At 38.5% G+C, this 18,418-nt stretch overlaps 1 protein-coding gene across 3 annotated transcripts in view; it reads right to left on the bottom strand.

The window, feature by feature from the left end:
- Window positions 1-18,418, bottom strand: part of DLG4 (discs large MAGUK scaffold protein 4) — a 2,742,131-nt gene that overhangs the window by 1,442,496 nt on the left and 1,281,217 nt on the right. For 2 of the 3 annotated variants that reach the window (XM_044076697.1, XM_044076699.1), the window contains one exon: window positions 1,759-1,944. In XM_044076697.1, the coding sequence (XP_043932632.1) occupies window positions 1,759-1,944 (186 nt within the window). The remainder of the gene's footprint in view (window positions 1-1,758; window positions 1,945-18,418) is intronic. The other variant, XM_044076698.1, reaches the window with a different exon arrangement.

Below are 18,418 nucleotides of genomic sequence, written 5' to 3' on the forward strand. Positions count from 1 at the left end.
AATTCCAGAATAAGCAAGGTAGTTTGCACATTGTTAGGAGCAAGGCTGTATGATTAAAAACATGTAATCGGTCCCATGGTCCTTACTAGGACCAGGACACAGTGTGCTTACGTATTGTTTTGTCAATTGCATACATAGAATGAATAGAATAGCACAGACTGATCAAACTAGACTGCTTACTTGGACCAAGATTATAGCACTCTGATGCTCAACTCATGCCTTTTAGTTAAGGTATAGGATTGATTGTGTCTTTCGGCTTTTCCCAGTTAGGAGTCGCCACAGCGGAACTCCGGACCGCTAATGACTGGCAGTAGAGTTTTACGTGCTGGCTTGCCGGGCCTAATGCACAACCTTCAACGAAGGAACACCCATTCACGCATGTTGCCACACAGAAGACGCTCTAACTGAGAATCAAACGGGCAACATCTAACTATGAGGCGACAACGCTACCGCAGCACCACCACTGCTGTATTAGGATAATGTAGAATATTTTTAGAAGGAGGTTCCAAGACATGGTAAAGCTCTATAGCACTGTTAAGTTTCTTAACTATTTCATATCAAATTTGCTTTAATACTGTGCTGAGATGATTATTGCAGATAAATACCTCCCAGTTTATGAAACTGGGATTCAGTTAGAAGTCCAGATGCCAGAGGGTAGGATAGCACTGAGGAGCTTGACAAGCTGGAAGAAATCTGTTGGTCTTTTCCCAGGTGAGGGTCAGATATTTTGCACAGTGTTTGGCAACCCATTGGTGGAGAATAGAGGAAGTGCTGTATGCCTCTAGCCAGAAATACCTTTGGAATCCAGCTGATATGTTATGTATTGATAGAATTGGAAATTATATCACTGGGAGTTGAATGTAGATAGGTTATAAACAAAAATACAGTAACCCTTTAGTGGGCTGGATAACATGACCTAGTTTTCCTCCTTCAACTCTCTGAAGAATAAGGCATTAGCAGATAATAGGTGGGGTTAGAGTCACTTGATCTTATGAAATAATTATGAAAACATAACACAATCTACTGCAGTTCCTTCATGGATCAAGCATTGAATTATTTAATATGTATTACAGTTGCTGCTTGAACTATGTTATTTCCTTGCCACCGCCTGCTTTTGAATTTAGGCTAAATCCTGATTCTGCATATTTTTGTCATCAGCATTTTAACAAAAGCTATCAGTTCTCCTTTGATAACTGCACCTGTACTCACTGGCCTTATGTACAGTTTAATGTATTACTTAGAACTGTATGGGTTTACCTCAAAATATCACCGTTTGAAAACTAAAATGCTTACAGATTATCACCATTAGCTTGTTTTAAAGAATAAATACTCTTTCAGGGAAAACAGATATTAAATGATACATTTTATCAAAGAATATGTCTTTAAACACCCTAGAATAAACCCCTTCTGAATGAGATGCAGTTTGTATTCTTCACAAACACAGCAAACACTCTCTGATTACTGCATACAATTACAAAATGAAAACGCTTCTCATTGTTGCTACAGTATTAGGAATTGAGGTCTGCTTGCACTGCATTTGGTCTTTGAAATAGTTCATGTTTCAGTATTGTTATTTCTTCATATTTTATCAGCATTTTGTACATGTGGCATTAAGCTACAACAATCAGTGTTGTTTTATTAGTCACAAACTGCAGCTCGTTGACTTTGACTCTTGCTTTGCTCAGCATTTTATTAGCTACATTCTAAAACAAATAAAAGGCATTGTGCTGTACCCCAAAGACAGCTGTTGGTACTTACCCCGTTGTAGGGGATCCCTACCTTCATGGGAGAGATGTGCGAATGTGAGACGTAACCGTGGACGTTTTCAATTTGTGATAAGTTTTTCTCTGACACATGCACTAACTCTGGTGCTTTCATCTGATGGGATATGTGAGCGGGACTCTGCTCCAGAGGAGGGGTGTCTTCATCTTGGTACCGATATTTCTAAAACGAAACAAAAGAAAAGGTTACAGATGAAGTAAAGTTCCTAAGTAGTCATTTAGATTTACAGTTTTTCATAAGGTATGTTCTAGAGCTTTTGAAAACTTCTTGAATGAAAATACTGATGTAAATTATAGATAACACACAACATAAATAAGTAAGATACACAGACATAATGTAATAATAAATTAGGGTCACACATGTTTCTTTATCAGTTAACAATATTGGAACTTTTGGGAAATATGAAAGTTTGTTACATCATTAAAGACTGGTGGGGAAAACACAGGTCACTTCATTTTAAAGGGTCACTTCATCAGTTGAATGGCACAAAATCTTCAGAAATTGGAGTTTCTAGAAATGGTTCAGCACGGGCAGGCTTGACCACCTAGGTAGTATCTACAAATAGCAAGAAAAAATAGGTCCAGCAGAAAAATGCTCAGTTTATTCAATACAAGATAAAGCTTTCGGGAAACACCCTTCTATAGTATACAATATCCTTTCATTCCATTCAATTTATACATCATTAAAAAACAGCACATGACACAGCCAACCAATTAAAAACAAAAATTTACTAAAAGAGACAATACATTCTAAAAAGCATTCTAAAATTATAATAAAAATTATTATTTTGTTTATTTATATTCTTTCTGCTTTGCATCCAAAATCGGTTTTATTGTAATTGCATTATTCAATCCTGGAAGTTTATGCACTTCCAGTCTGGTAATCCATCTATACTCAGCAATTTCAAGTTTATTATTCATGTTCTCACCCCTTAAGGAGCTATGCACAACTTCTAAGGCTTTACATTTAAAGCCATGTTGTGAACCTTTTTCTATAATGCGGTCTTTAAGCCGTCTTGAACATTTCCCTACATAGAAATATTTGAAACATATGCACGTTGCAATATAAACTATCATAGTGGTATTACATGTAGCTTGACACTTAATCCCTAACTAACACTTAAATAGTCAGTTGTGATTGGTGTACTGCCCAGTAAACAAATATAAAATGAACTAAAGCCGTCACTGTGCAGGGATATTTCTGGATGCAGACTTTTCAAAGATAATTAACACTTCTTTGCTATGTAGCACTAAATGATGATTACACTGAAGACATGACCCACGAATGACACCAAAAAATTATGTTAAAGTACATCAAACCTTTAAGAGTCAGCTGAGTTTCCTAATTAATTGACAACGATAATCTTATTGGGTAATGTAAAGCATTGTTACTGCTCCAGTACAAGGAAAATCTGTGTCTTTTCAACATTGTCTAATGTTCATGTACACATTGTCTCTACTATGAAATTATTCCTACCTCAGAGTACTTATGTGTGCCCATGTCTGATGTTTATTTGTGACCCATAAGTTGGTGCTAAAGTTCAGAATAACTAGCTGACAGACGTGAGACAGATGATGTGATATACTACTGAAGCTGGATTCTGTGCAAGGAACATCATCCTATGGTTAGTGTTTTCTTCTTAATGCTGGAAGGTCTATGAAAACATCTTGCATCATCCCACTTCTGTGGTGGACATCATCTATGGAGTTTCCCAGGCCACTGCTGGGAAGCCCAGGTATATGAAAATATAAAACTGTAGACAGAAGACCTGGGAACATCAGGTATTCCTGAGGGTTGCCGCTAGCCCTTAGCAGTTTCCTCACCATTTCTTCCTCTCCACAGTTTCTTTATCTCATTCATACCCACAGGACTGATCACACTGATTACTGCTTCATGCCTGTAGTAGTAGTTTCTTGGGCTGTCTTGTCCTATTCAGGCCTTGAAACACACACACACACACACACACACACACACACACACACACACACACACACACACACACACACACACACACCACTAGTATTTCAAAATAACTTGATTTCAGTACTAAGTCTGCAGTACTCAGTGCTGCAGTTACAGAGCTTAAAGGAGAAAATGATTTGTACTGAACAAACAAAGCCAAAATAACTGCTTTACTTGTTCATTTTATATGTTTTTTTTGTCCATATTTATTTATTCACTGATTTATTTGCTCACTGCGATAGAGTGTTGAGCCATATGAACCTTTATCAGACTCAGCCCAGGAATACTGCCTGGTTAAGTGACTTACTCAGCTACACATAGATAAATGGAAATCAAGTCCTATACATAGAATGCTGCTCGTTAACCGTTCATAGCCTTAACGCTCTGCTCCAATGGCTGCTAGCTTCAGGCAATTGATGTGCAGTCTGCCTAAAATCATGAAAATAGCAAATCATTAACTGACAGCTGGCAGGTGTTAAAGAGTTAAAAACCCTCTGTAGAGCTCAACTCCATCCTTTGTCTTCCAATGCATTCCATAGTTCAAACATCCTCTTTGTAAGTAAGGCTGTGATAAGTACTCAAAGAGTAGAATGAAATACAGCCAGGACACCATACTTAGCAAAGGAGCATATCAAGGTGCCTCAGAGTGTGAATGGGTAGCATTACTTTTCTGTACAAAGATTTTGTGCAGGAATGTAAGGGAGCTGCAGTCACTGAAGCAGTAGATAAGGATGGAAATTGCTGGATCACAAAAACAAAGGTAACTGAGGTGGTACTGTATAGGTTTGTTCAGGAATGACAGAGAAAGGAAGGATGGAGGTGCAGAAGTAATCTGCAGTAAGGGAAGGCAAGATTAGAGAGTAAGTGAAAACTAATCCATGAAGGATGGGAGATGGGTTGGAGCAGGAATATAATCTGGATCAAGTACCCTGCAAGTTTAGGTAGAGAACATGGAGGAGTATTGTGGATTGTGCTGGGCTATAGACACATGAAGAAAGGAAAGGAGACTGGAAGAGAAAGTAAATAAGTTGGATATGAGGAAGAGGGTTACTCTTGAGCTTTCTGAATTTACCAAAAGGAGATGTACACATTTTGAATTCAAGACGTAAATGGGACTGGTTGTTGACTGAGGTCTTGGACCATGATTGTTTCAGCCAACTAGTGCAGGACTGTACCAAAACAAGGAGGAATCCTGCATGTTGTCCTAATGAAGGTGTACAAGGTCTGGAATGTCTAGGTAAGGCTCCCATTAGCTATCTGTAATCATGTTGCTGTGTGCAAGGACAGAGTCAGTGGTGTGAAACCTTGGAGGATGGGATTATAATGAGCTGATGGAGGATGGGATTATAATGAGCTGATGGAGGATGGGATTATAATGAGCTGATGGAGGATGAGGGATGGGATTATATGATGCTGATGGAGGATGTGATTATAATGAGCTGATGGAGGATGGGATTATAATGAGCTGATGGAGGATGGGATTATAATGAGCTGATGGAGGATGGGATTATAATGAGCTGATGGAGGATGGGATTATAATGAGCTGATGGAGGATGGGATATTATAATGAGCTGGAGGAGGATGGGATTATAATGAGCTGATGAGGGGATGATATATAAATGAGCTGATGGAGGATGGGATTATAGTGAGCTGAGTAGGGAAGTTGACGTAAAGGTCTGGGGGCAACTGTTGTGTTAAACTAGCAGTGGAAATTGGTCAGGGATGTAGTAATTACGTTTATGGAGAAAGGTGTGTGGAAAGTAGCAAAAATGCATAAAAGGGAGATCGGTGTGGCTCTATAGGGAAGGTGGGTACAGTGAAAGGGCATACTTAACATGGAAAGGAGAGAATTGGGAGGTACAGTAAACAGAATACAGGGCAGCAAGGGGGGGCAAGCAGAAATGCAACAAATGTGGTGAGAGCATAGTAGAAGGTATATGGTGTAAGGGAGCTGGCAGGATAAGGTCACAAGGGGTGGGAGAACAAATGCTTATTTAGGTATAATCCAAAATCAGGAAGGGAGTGCAGACCTGTCATGGCTGACTAAAGATGGGAGGAAGATTGTGGAAGACTGGGAAAAGGCAGAGGCTGAAATTATCTTTGCACCAAGGACGGCAAGTTGTGGTTGTAAAGCAGAAAGAGGAGAGCAGCTAACAGATTGATAGATGGAGTAGAATGACAGTGAACATGAGGTTGTGAAGAAGAATAAAAAACAAGGACAACAGGGGCAGAATGGTCCATAAATCTCAACTGTACAGATTTTCACAGAATGCCTCATATTTTTGGTCTATTTCTCATAAAATTGTTATTTTCTGGCAGATCACTGGCAAATCATTGAGGGCTGAAGTCAGAAAATAATAGCAAACATTTGAGTTTCAGATTTCATAGCCTCAGAAAATTCATGCTAAGGTAAAATCTGTTCTATCCATTTTCTATGTTTGTAAGAGCAATACTTAATAAGTGTCCCTATTGTGGGCCTTTGTCTCCCCATTAATAAGTGTCCCTATTGTGGGCCTTTGTCTCCCCATTAATAAGTGTCCCTATTGTGGGCCTTTGTCTCCCCATTATTTATGGCTTTGTCCAGATTTATTGATCTATGAGGTTGAGATGTATGTAATGACCTGCCTTATAGGGTCCTCAGGACTCTGATAAGTGTGCTGATGGAGTTCTACAGACTGCTGCAGAAGGACCTTGGGACTGAAAGGCAGCTGCCCTTGTCTAAGGGAAAAGCACAAAATATTAAGGAGTGCCTCCAGCACCAATTGACCTAACAGCTGTGATGGCTAGTCTGACTGCTTTACCAGCAAACAAAAGTCTTCAGCATGATAACAAACACAACAACACAACTGCATAATCAGACAAAAAGGCTTGATCCAGTTTTATGACCGAGTCACAAGAAAACTCCACATGGGAACACCTGTAGACACAGTCTGTCTTTCTTTAATAAGATCCCTGAATTAGACTTCTAGGTAAATTGGATGGGAAGTAGATAGGGTCAAGGCCAAGGAAGTGGATGATGCATGATTGGTGGGTGGAACACAAAGGCTGTGTCGAGAGAAGTGATGTCAGACATTAAGAAAGTAATTAGTGTAGTATACTGCGGCCTGGCCTGGACCTTGTACTATTCCATTACTTTGTTTGAGAGATATCTGCAGAAAACAAGACCGCAAGCACCTCAATACTGATGTCACAAAGAGAGGTGTAGGTGTAGTTGTAGAGAATGGGGGGGGCAATTTAAGGAAAATTTTGAAAAGATGAACCAAGGCTGTAGAAGGGCATCAGCTGAGGTCCATTGAAACAGATGCAGAATACTTAACCTGGGCTACAGCAACCCAGGTGTGAAGTACCAGTCAGGGGAGTAGAAGTGAAGACAACTGATCAAGAACAGGCTCTGGGAGTATCACTCATACTGTAAGTGGACAATGAGAAGGCCATAGCATAAGCAAACAAAATGCAGGTGAATGATCAGAGCCATCATTTATTTAACATTTGTTAACTGGGATTATAATTTTCAGCAGATGCCTGGGGAGAAATGCCCCAGATGCATGTCTTTATAACGTGGGAAGAAACTAGAGCATCCAGAGGAAACCTACACGAATGCAGGGAGGATGTGCAGACTCCACACAGAAGGCACTCCAGCCAAGAATCAAACCAGAGAACCTCTTGCTGTGAGGTGACAACACTACCGCTGCACCACTGTGCTCAATTCCAGATCAATGAGGTAATGTTCATACTTTACGAGACCCTAGTCAAGCCCTAATTTGCATATTGTGTGAAGTTCAGGAGGCTGTACCAGGAGAAGAGTATGAAACTGATTAAGGCTCGATTTCCCTTTATTAACAGTACTTTCACTGATACCAGAATAGTTGAGGAAAAGCCGTCAACATCTCAAAGGACTGACATTGTAACTTATAAAAGTCCACACCTGAAATCTAATTAACAGAATTTTTTTTTTCTACAAGGGTGAGGACCCCTGCTCCACGTTGTGGGGTAGTTCCTCCCCCACATTACAATATGTATAGCATACTTACGGTATTTTTATTTAGTTCACATTTGTTTACTGGAAAAATCTGACTGGGCAATTACCCCTTTTTAGCAGAGGCCCAGGGAGAAACGTTACTCAGTTAAATCAATTTTACAGGTAAAACATCATATTTACGTTATAAAACAATATTTACCCAATCACATACATACAATGTATACACATTGGGTGTGAGTCAAATCAATTAAATGCTGTAAGTTATACATTTTGTAGGTTGAATAAAACAGATTTCATATTAGGAGAGAAGTGCGGCAATAATTAAGCTGGAACGAAAAAGGTTTAACTGTTTTTTAATACAAATTAATTATTTTGCTATATGAAGGATGAAGAAAAGAAAATGATTTAAAGGAAGAGGGGATAGCGCTTAGTAGATCTTGAAAGGCAAGTATTATTTGGGAAGGCATAAGAGGTTTTGTAGAAAAGAGGCAATTAGCAGGAAAGTAACAGATAGTTATGGAAGGTGGTTTGTCAGTGTGGGAAGTTTGAAGGTTGTGAAATGAATAGTGAAATTTAAGGACAGGATGCAAGACACTCCTGTGGAGAGATATGCTAAATATTGGACTCTTTATGCATTTGAAGCCTGATCCAGGGATCCACATAATATTCAATGAATGCTTTTGAGTGTAACCTAGGAATGGACAGATGTATATACATGCATCCATTAGATGTTATCTGAGCTGGCACTTAAACGTTTTCATGTTGTTGAGTTTTTGCATGTAAGCTGGGACAAAATTCTACTTTGATGCACAGCTTGAGTGTAGTGAATTACTTCTTTTCACTTCACTTCAAGGTTTCTCAACATAAAAGGTAAAAGAAAATTTGATTTTCAAAGATAACTGTGTGCTAATTTACTACTAAAGTTCTATGAACTTGTGCATAATTTCTCTATCAAACATAAGTAAGATTAAAAAAAAGTTTGGGTGAACTCCTATTTCAATAGTTTCCCATTGACAATATTTGTCTGAATGAATCTTTGCATCACTGAGTTGCTAGGCTCTCTTCTAAAACAAAGTGATCAGAAGAATTTAGGCATACCTCTTAACCTCTTACTGCAAGAAAATCTGGACAAAGCCTGAAATAATGGGGGACAAAGGCCCAAAAATAGGCACAGATTTTAAATATCACTCTTATAAACTTTAGAAATTTGCTAGAATACTTGGATTTGTGTTATGATGCATTTTCTGAAGGATATGAAGTGTGAAACAACTGTCAAACTCAAATGTGTCACTATATAGTGACTGCAATTCTGAGTAATTTGCCATAAAACCACAAATTTTATGAGCAACAGACTAAAATATGAAGCATAAATCTGGACAGTTGAGAAGTATGGATGCAGGGGACTGAGGGAAAATGATGCGCTGTTCCCCAGAGACCAGAAGAGACAAGGAGTAATTTACACCACTGTAGCAGACAGTGTCTGGCAGTTGGCATTAGAAGATTAAGGAGCTGTTAGCAAGTTGTTTGTTGTGGTCCACTGGTGCAAGGTTTGATTCCCTCAGACTCCATTGCCCAACTGTGAATTTAAGGAAGTCACTTAACCAGACACTGCTCTTGGGATTAGTCTGAAGATCAGTGGTCTAGCCGGAAAACAGATACAAATAGAAAATATAAATAAAATACAAGCGATAGTCATGCTTTCTTTTATAGTTTGTAACAGAACTATACCAGTGTTTTGGCTAACTCAAATAGGCACCAACTAGTTGTATAGAATTAATTTGTGGCAAATGACTTCACTAAATATACTTGAATGACTGCACTGATATCTGTTGAATAATTAGATTCATAACAGACTTTAATTCCCAGCATTCACCAGTCAGTGTGAACATTTCATAAGTTCACAGGTTCATAGGTTGGTACTAGGCTATCGCCTCTAGGGCCTATACAAGCCTAGCCATAACAATTCCCTGGATATTTCTACCCACAATATTTACTTCCCTGAACCCCTGTCTAGCAGGGTGACTGACGTGATCCCCAGGGTGAAATTCCTATCTCCCATTCAATCATCAAGGTTCCTTTTGAAGAGGGCTAAGGAGGCACTCTGCTTGACATGTATGGGCAGTCTATTCCAGAGTATGGGGAGTCTCTGGGTCAGGAACCTATCCCTCCAGCATGTTTTGTTTATTGTGATGACAAGCTTTAGATCCCTGCAGCGTGTGGCTCTGAGGGATTGGTATTTCTTTAAGTGGAGCATGTCCAACAGCTCAGGGTTTGGCATGGCCTTGTATGTTAAGCAGAGATCACCTCTGAGTAAAAGATATGCCACAGATTACAGCTGGAGTTTTTTTAGAAGGTCAGTATAGGGCATCTGCTTTTCCTCTGCTATTAAGATCAAAACTGAGCTAGACAAGAATGTCCATTATCAGATGATTGCTTTATTTTATCTCTCAAAGAACTTTATCACATTACTACTAAAGACTTAAAACATGTGGGCAAGTGTTTTGGTAAAATTATCATTTACATCATGTCTTTCACAGATCTTATTTTATTATATTTTAATAATCCTCTATAAATATTTGTAAGATCTTGAAAATTGTGGAGGACTAAGTAGAGCTTGAATTATAAATCGAATACAAAGAAATCCCCTCTCTTTGTATATACTTCATCTGATATTTCAGAGCAAAAATATTTAGCTCCTAAAATGTATATTGCAGGAGTTAACTTAATCAAATAATGCTTTTGCTGGAGAAGTTAATTGCTGTGCTTTTTCCTCAGTACTGCTCTGTATTGAGTATTGACTTAATTAAACACCAGAATATTGAAGAGTGGGTTTGTGTAGGTTATCTGCTTTGTTTTACAGCAAGTGGGTGTTTATATTAATGCTGAATCTTCCGAATATTACAAAGGTTTTTGCACTGGGGGTGGACTGTATGTGTGAGCGCGTTTCAGGTTAGGATTCGAGTAAGAGATAGATGAGGGGATAGCTTTAGTGATGTGCACGTGGTATGAATGGTATACAGTTCCTAATACAGTGATACTGTTAGGGAAAGCCTTTTTCATAAGGTAATATGCAGAAGTGAGGATATGGTTAGTGCTGGATTCAGCATATGAGTAAGATGGAGCAGGGAGCAAACAGAGAGGCAAGTGTTAAAGAAAAGAATATACAAAAAATACTAGATTCCACTTACTGTAGTTTCTATAAAGAGCTAGCTTTATAATGTATTTGTTTATAGTTTGACAAAATGTTTGCTTGTCTGTGAGCCAGCAATGCATATTTGTGCCTTTTGTCAAGAATGTGGTTACTCCTCTCCTTCCTGAATTCACATTTCACAATTGCTAACAAACCAGTACTGTCAGCAGATTGATAATTTTCTGAGACTCAAAACGGAAATAGGCAGTCAGTCAGTCGGTCACTACGGAATGTTGCTATATATCTACTTCTCAAGGTTTGTTGCCTTCTGTTACATTTACGTATTCACTGCCATCACATTCAGTGCTGAACTCAGTGACAGTTATGCATAGGTTCATAGGTTAGTACTAAGCTAACTGCCCTTGCGAGCCATTTTAAGCCTAGCCAATTATCCCTTGTGAGACTCAAACCCCACACCTTGTGTTGGTAAGGCAAACACCTTAACCATTAGGCCACCCTCCCACCCTGCATTCACATTTTTAAATGAAAGTAATAGTGAGGCATTAAAATAATATACATTTTGCCAACCATAGCATCCATTTGCCTGTACGGTACTCATTTGCTCTGCGAAATCTGCCTCTAGAGCAAGGTGCATATAAATATAGGGTGATGTTTAAAGAAAAAAATAAAGCACTACAAGAGGGGATTATAAGATTAGTCAACATTAGGTGGCATTTTGCTGCTGTCATGCCTGTTTTGGTGTTGCCCTATTAGAAGAGCCTGGCCAAAGGGTTTTTGGTATTAACCACAAGGGTGCTAAAGTAATCTTCTTTCAAGAAGACACTTGTATATGTTTGTCTTGGGGTTGCCTCTGTTTCTTGCCAGCATGATGTTGTACAGTGATACAGTAAATTCAATTCAGTTAAGTAGGATGGAAAAGAAAGAAAATGCCATGAAATGGTATGAGAACTGTACAAATAGCATGTGTATTATTTTATCAGCATTACTTGTTATTGGATCTTTATTTTTAACTGTATAAATGCTATAGAGTCATATTAATCACAGCTGTACAATTCTATAGACATTAATGGGCCTACCAATACTAGGCACATTAATAAAACATGCCTAATTTCCATGTATAAATTGTGCTGTATAATGGTTTGTATATATCGCTAATAATTATGTGGATGCATACTCATTCTTCCAAATGGTTTAGCACAAGAACAGTGTCCACGGATCACTTCATCTACCCAGAAAACAAGTGTTAAATAAATTTAAACTTGTTATGCGATGTATAACCCATAGATTGAGCTGCTGAGCTAATTATACCAGAGGTTATCACAAATGACTTGTGTATTTTTTTTTTCTTTTGTTTCAAATTCTACCTGTGGTTTTGATTTGCCCAAACAAACGAGGCATAGCCAAAAAAATGTGGTGTACTGTTATATTTCCCAAAACAGCTTCAAAAAAAGACAGCCATACATTCATTAAACTTTGATCACTAAGATTTGAGTGATATTCTCTCTAAATCTAAGAAAAGTTGCATGAGTGATTCATACAGCATACTCATGCCAATAGGTGTACAAAGTATAACTATATATATATATATATATATATATATATATATATATATATATATATTCATTGATTATTTTTAGACAGTTGATCAAGGTGGATCATTTGCAGCCCAGATAAAAGCAATGCCCACTACAAATTTCCCTTTTCTATTGCTTCCATCCATGAGGGCTTGGGAGGCAATTTCCTATCCATTTATTCAGGTAGTTTTTAATTGGAGCCGGGAGGTTATTTTAAACTGGAGGACGGAGTCTATCCTAAAGAAGATGATTTTTTTGTGAGTAGTATCTATTCTTCTGGCAGGTTCTGCTTATGCTGCAGGTAAAGTTCATAGGTTCATAGGTAGATGCTAGGCTATCTGCCCTAGGGCATTTATAAGCCTAGCCAGAGTGTATTTGGCTTCCGCCTCCCTGTTTGATTAGCCTACTGTGCCTCTGTAAAGTAGGTCACAGAAGGTACCCTTTTAAGATTAGTTTACTGTGCCTCTGTCTAGCAGGGACACAGAAGAGATCCCAGGGGTGAATTTGTGATTTCCCATCCACGCGTCCAAATTTCGCTTGAAGAGGGTCAGTGAGGGGCTGTATCTAACATGAATTGGGATTCTATTCCAGAGTGAGGGGAGCCTCTGGGAAATTAATCTGTCCCTCCAGCATGTCCTATTTATTTTTGTGCTGAGGTTTAAGTCCCTGGAGTGTGTAGCTCTAAGGGACTTGGATTTTTGAGGTGGAGCATGTCCATTAATTCTGGGTTTGACATGGCTTTGTACGTCAGGCATAGATCACCTCTGAGTAGGCGGTAAGCAACCGAGTAGAGCTGGAGTTTCTTTAGTCGAGCTGCATAGGACATCTGTTTGTAGCCCATGATCCTCTTGGTGAGGTACTTTTGGGGTCTCTCCAGTTGCTGCAGGTGTCTGGTAAGGTACATCCCAAAAGGGGCATTGTATTCAATTATGGGCCTGATGAGTGACGAGTAGAGGGGCACAATGACCTCTCTTGCTCTAGATGCAAACCCTTTCATGATAAGGTGGGCTATATAGAAGGTCTTTCTAACCACTTTGGCAATGTGATTATCAAAGGAGAGATTGCTATCTACATTGGTCCCCAAATTAATGAATTGAGTTTCAAGTACAAGTGTTTGTGGTACTAAATGTCTTACAGGCATGCAGGAGGTCTACAGGATAGGGTCATTTGAGGTTTTATAACTGAGGAATGGTCATCCCACTGTAGTCTTTGAGACCAAGAATAGCAATAGGTCTTTAAGGCATTCAACACAGGGCAGCATGCAGACTATTGATTTTCTTTGTGAGGAAGTACTGTGTTTCTTTTCACTTGGATCATGTGTTTGGCCATATACATGCTGATTTGAAATTTGTATTACATTTTGGACCTAATGAGGAAGGTGAAGATAGAAGTAATATCCTTGGATCTAAAAACTATGCCTTTGGTAATCAGTTAGAACAGTCTGGAGAATATGTTAATGACCATGGAGGCACAGTCGTTAAAGGAGAGCTTCTTGTGTACAGTTGTGCCCAGGTCCCTAATAAATCTACAGATTTTGAGTTGGGTGTCTTCTATGTAATAAGTGCAAAGGTTCTGATGTTTAATGCTGTACTTTTTAGACTTTTTAGCAATTAGCCTTAGACCTAGCCCATGTATTTGTACATGATCAACCCTCTTGTTGGATCTGAAAAACTACAGCAGAGTTGCTGATAACTCCCAGTTTGCAGTCATCTGCTAACTTGGATCATCCAGAAACCCTTAACCTCAGCTTGAACTTCATATAAATCAACACCAAATAAGAGTGGTCCCAGTATGGATCCCTAAGGGAGATCTACTGGTAATGAGCTTTATGATGGGCGGGTGCCCCATCTTGATTTTATTTAGTCTGATTACTGTCTGTGATGCCTGAGTCAGAGAGAATGTCAAAATCCTTTTCCAGATTAAGTTTCTTTGTGTACCATTTTGCCCACAAAATGACTTTAATGACATTTTCAGAGTAGTTCACAGGATTCAGAAGGCTGGATCTGCCTTTCCAAACCTAGACTGGTATGGGTTGAGGAATTTTGGGCTGCCTATATCTTTGATTATGAGGCATTTATATGATGAATTCTATTATTTTATAGCCAGTCTGACAGGCTTATTGGTCTGTAGCTGCCTGGATCAGTGTTGGTCTGTTGGGATAACAGTTTTGGTCACTGTTGCTTATTGCTAGGCATTTTGAAGGTTTATATATACTGGCATAAGGCAGATGTATCTGACGAGATGTGAGATGGTAGGGAAACTAAAGCTAAATTCAAGTTAGTGGAATAGTTTTAGGGCAGAACATTGGTGGCTTCTAACAGAGATTTCTATCAGTGAATTTTGCAGCATTGTTATAACATTGTTCTAGTTTAGTTGTAAGTGTGACTGGAAGACTAATGAAGATTGGTGACCCATATAAGAATGATGGTGAGAGGTAGGTAGTAGCCATGGTTGTCTTTGCTGTTCTAGTAAGAAAGTTTTTTGCTCGGTATAACATTCCCAGTTTCTTGTGAATTTTATTTAGTTGTTTTCAATGTACAGATCAGATCTGGCATTCTTAACTACATTATTCTAAACAGCTTACTGTATGAAACTACTTCCATTACTGTATCATCGAAGGGGATCATTTTAACGTTGGTTTTGTCTTGTATGTGGTAGGATTTAGGGAAGAAAATTACTAACTTCATTCATTTTGGGTTTAACAATAGTTGTGCATCACACAACCAATTTTTGATGGAGGTAAAAGCTTATTGTGTGATTTACTGAACATGACATAGGCTATCTGTGGAGCAAAGAAAGGTTGAATCTTTAATATACTGGAGTAGCAAGGCTTGTTGTCAGAGGTATGCAAATTAAAGAAAGCAGGGCCAGGAATAGAGCCTTGGGGTATCCCAACAGTGGCTGGCAAGAAGGGAGAGTGTGTGTGTGAGAGAGAGAGAGAGAGAGAGAGAGAGAGAGAGAGAGAGAGAGAGAGGGAGTGTTATGCCATTTAAGTCTGTTGGATAAGTAGCTACGGAACCATTGGATAGCAGTCTGGGATAGGCCTAGAGAAGACGTTTGTTGCAGGAGGTTGATATGTGAGACAATGTTAAGGCTTTTGACAAGTCAAGGAGTAAAGAGAAAATGCTTGCCATTGTCTCTGTTTTGGTTGATTGTGTTTATGAAGGTTAGTAGGGAAGATGTGCTGTTGCTGCTGTTGCCAGGACAAAAGCCATGCCGTGTGGGACTGAGGAGGAGTTCATGGAGCAGGAAGAGGAGTAGTTGCTTGTGAATATATTTTTCCAAAAGTGTAGATAGTGTGGCAATATAATTCTAGGCCTAAAGTTTCATAACTCAGTTGAGTTACTGCCTTTGTGGTATGGAATAATGTATAACTTTTACCAAAGTGATGGAACACCGGATTATGGTATTGACTTGTTTATAATAATAGGGATGTGCTTGTGAGCTGGGTTTAGTTTTTGCAGATTTTTTTTTGAGGAAGTTAAGATAGACTAAGTTCAAAGCAGATGAGTTAGTAGGGTGGGGATGATGTGTACTAGGGGTGATGGTTGATGAAACCTTAGTAAGGTTTGCTCTGCAGTCAGTGATGTACAAGTTGAAGTGGGTTGCTATTTCTGTTGCAGAGAAGGGTTTGGCTGACTTTTAGTTCTAGAGTATATTATTTCTCGAGTCTATAGTATGAAAGCGAAAAACCCTATGCGCGAATACCAAAACATCGACCCCTATACCACGAACCGCAAAAATCCCGAACGCAGTAAACAGCAAAAAAAATAAAAATCAAACTGTCATTGTCGGCCAACCCCACCACTAGCTATATACTACCTACCCAAATTAAATAAATAAACCACATATGTACACTAACAAAATCCTACTTCTAACCTAAAGTAAAGCACAAAACCCTACTTCTAACCTTACACTAAACCCCACATACACAACTAACTATGCACTATCCTTAACCCCTCCCTAACCCTAAGGTCCATAACTACCGCACATGTCCCCTACAGACATACACCCAAACAAAACAAATAATCTACATACATACATTTAATAAAACCCTATCTCCAACACTACTAAACCCCACATTCAAAACTATCTATGCACTATCCTTAACCCCTCCCTAACCCTAAGGTCCGTAACTATTGCACACTTCCCCTATGAAAATATACACAAAGAAAATAAATAACCTACATACATACATTTAACAAAACTCTACCTCTAACCCTACACTAAGTCTAACATACATTACTTATCTAAGCACTTACCTTAACCCGCACCCTATCCTAAACTCCGTAACTATCCAACACTTACCTTATGCAGCTAATCCACAGATGGGCCAACCATGGAAATTCGATATTTCCATTTTTGCAGTTTTCGACATTCATTCTAAGTCCACTTCACACTATACGGTTCGACGTTTACGTATTCATGTATACATTTTTTCGCTTTCCTAATATAGACCCTTATTTTTCAGATAGAACAGAAGAATTTCTTTGTGTTGTCTTTCTGGATTTTTTGAAGATAGGTATAGTATTGTTTTATATCAGCGTTAATCTGTTTTTGGTAAGATTATGTAGCTCTTTGTAGTTATGCAGTGTTTTGGATTGTGATAACTTTTATTTATTTATGTATTTGTCTTTGCTGACTGGGAAAGTCTGACTGGGCAGAGCCCATTTTTAGCAGAGGCCTAGGGAGAAAAGCTCCCCAACAGTACATTTATATTAACAAGTGAATTTCAAACAGTTCTCAGAAAAACAACCATTACATTTCTCATGAAACAACAAAAATAATTACAAGACAGGTATATACAGTAAAATATTTACATTAACAATTATAAGTCTATAAAATTGTTCCAGCTGTAAAATCTTGCAAATGTAAATGGATTGTTACTACAGAAAGGAAACATTAATATAAGGAAGTCACAATCTTTCATTTCAATAAAGAAAGGTTTGCAAAGAGTTTAAGATATGTAATGAATTTAGTTATAAAAATTTATAGGAAGAGAGATTTTAGTATTATGCAAGTTTATAAAGAGTTTGAGAGATATATTGAAGAAAGTTATAAAATAATGCAGGAGAGGTGGTTTTACCTATGTTTTCCCAGTTTTGGCTTAGTTTTGCATGAGTAGTTTAGTAATCTGCAGTGGTGGTGCTGCGGTAGCATTGTTGCCTCACAGCAAGACGTTGTCCCGTTCGATTCTCAGCTAGAGTGTCTACTGTGGAGACATGCGAGAATGGGCATACCTTCGTTGAAGCTTCTGCGTTAGGGCCGGCAACTCAGCACGTAAAAATCAACTGCCAATCATTAGCGGACCGGAGTTCTGCTGTGGTGACCCCTAACCGGGAAAAGCCGAAAGACACAACAACAACAACAAAAAGTTTAGTAATTGCACTTGGCCAAGAAGCATTTTATTCCTTTCTACCTTAATGGTGCACGTCAGTTGAGAATACTTAGGAATAGTGTATTAAATTCCTGAATTGCCTCATTTAAAGGCAGTGCTTTAAGAACAGATTGGTAATGAGGTTTTAAAAATTAACAGAGGACATTTGGTTGTCTTAGCTTGTGGTGGTAATTATTAGCTAACACTTAACCTTGTATAATTTAATTTTATTTGAAGTTGTTAATGTTTTTGAGTTAAGGTTTAGAGCAAGAGGTTTTCAGTTCTTTTCTATAAGGCTGAGGGTTTTTCAGATTGTTATATAGTTTGTTTATACCCAGGGTCTGCAATAGGGATTTATTCTTAAATTCATCACTGGATTTGTGGTGGATCACAACTATTGTTCTAAAACAGGCATTGAACTAAACACATAAGCTCTCTGCCAGTTTAACAATGATGGCCTTAAGGACCTCAAGACATGGGAGGGGCTATTGAACTGCATCAGGCCATCAAATAGTAGTAATAAGTTTGCTTTAGAAAAATCACTAACAAATGAAATGTTATATAGAAAGCAGACAGTGTTACCCTACCAATTA

This window comes from Protopterus annectens, chromosome 7.part0 (genome assembly GCF_019279795.1).
Source record: "Protopterus annectens isolate FY-2018-M chromosome 7.part0, PAN1.0, whole genome shotgun sequence".
Classification (NCBI taxonomy): domain Eukaryota; kingdom Metazoa; phylum Chordata; order Ceratodontiformes; family Protopteridae; genus Protopterus; species Protopterus annectens.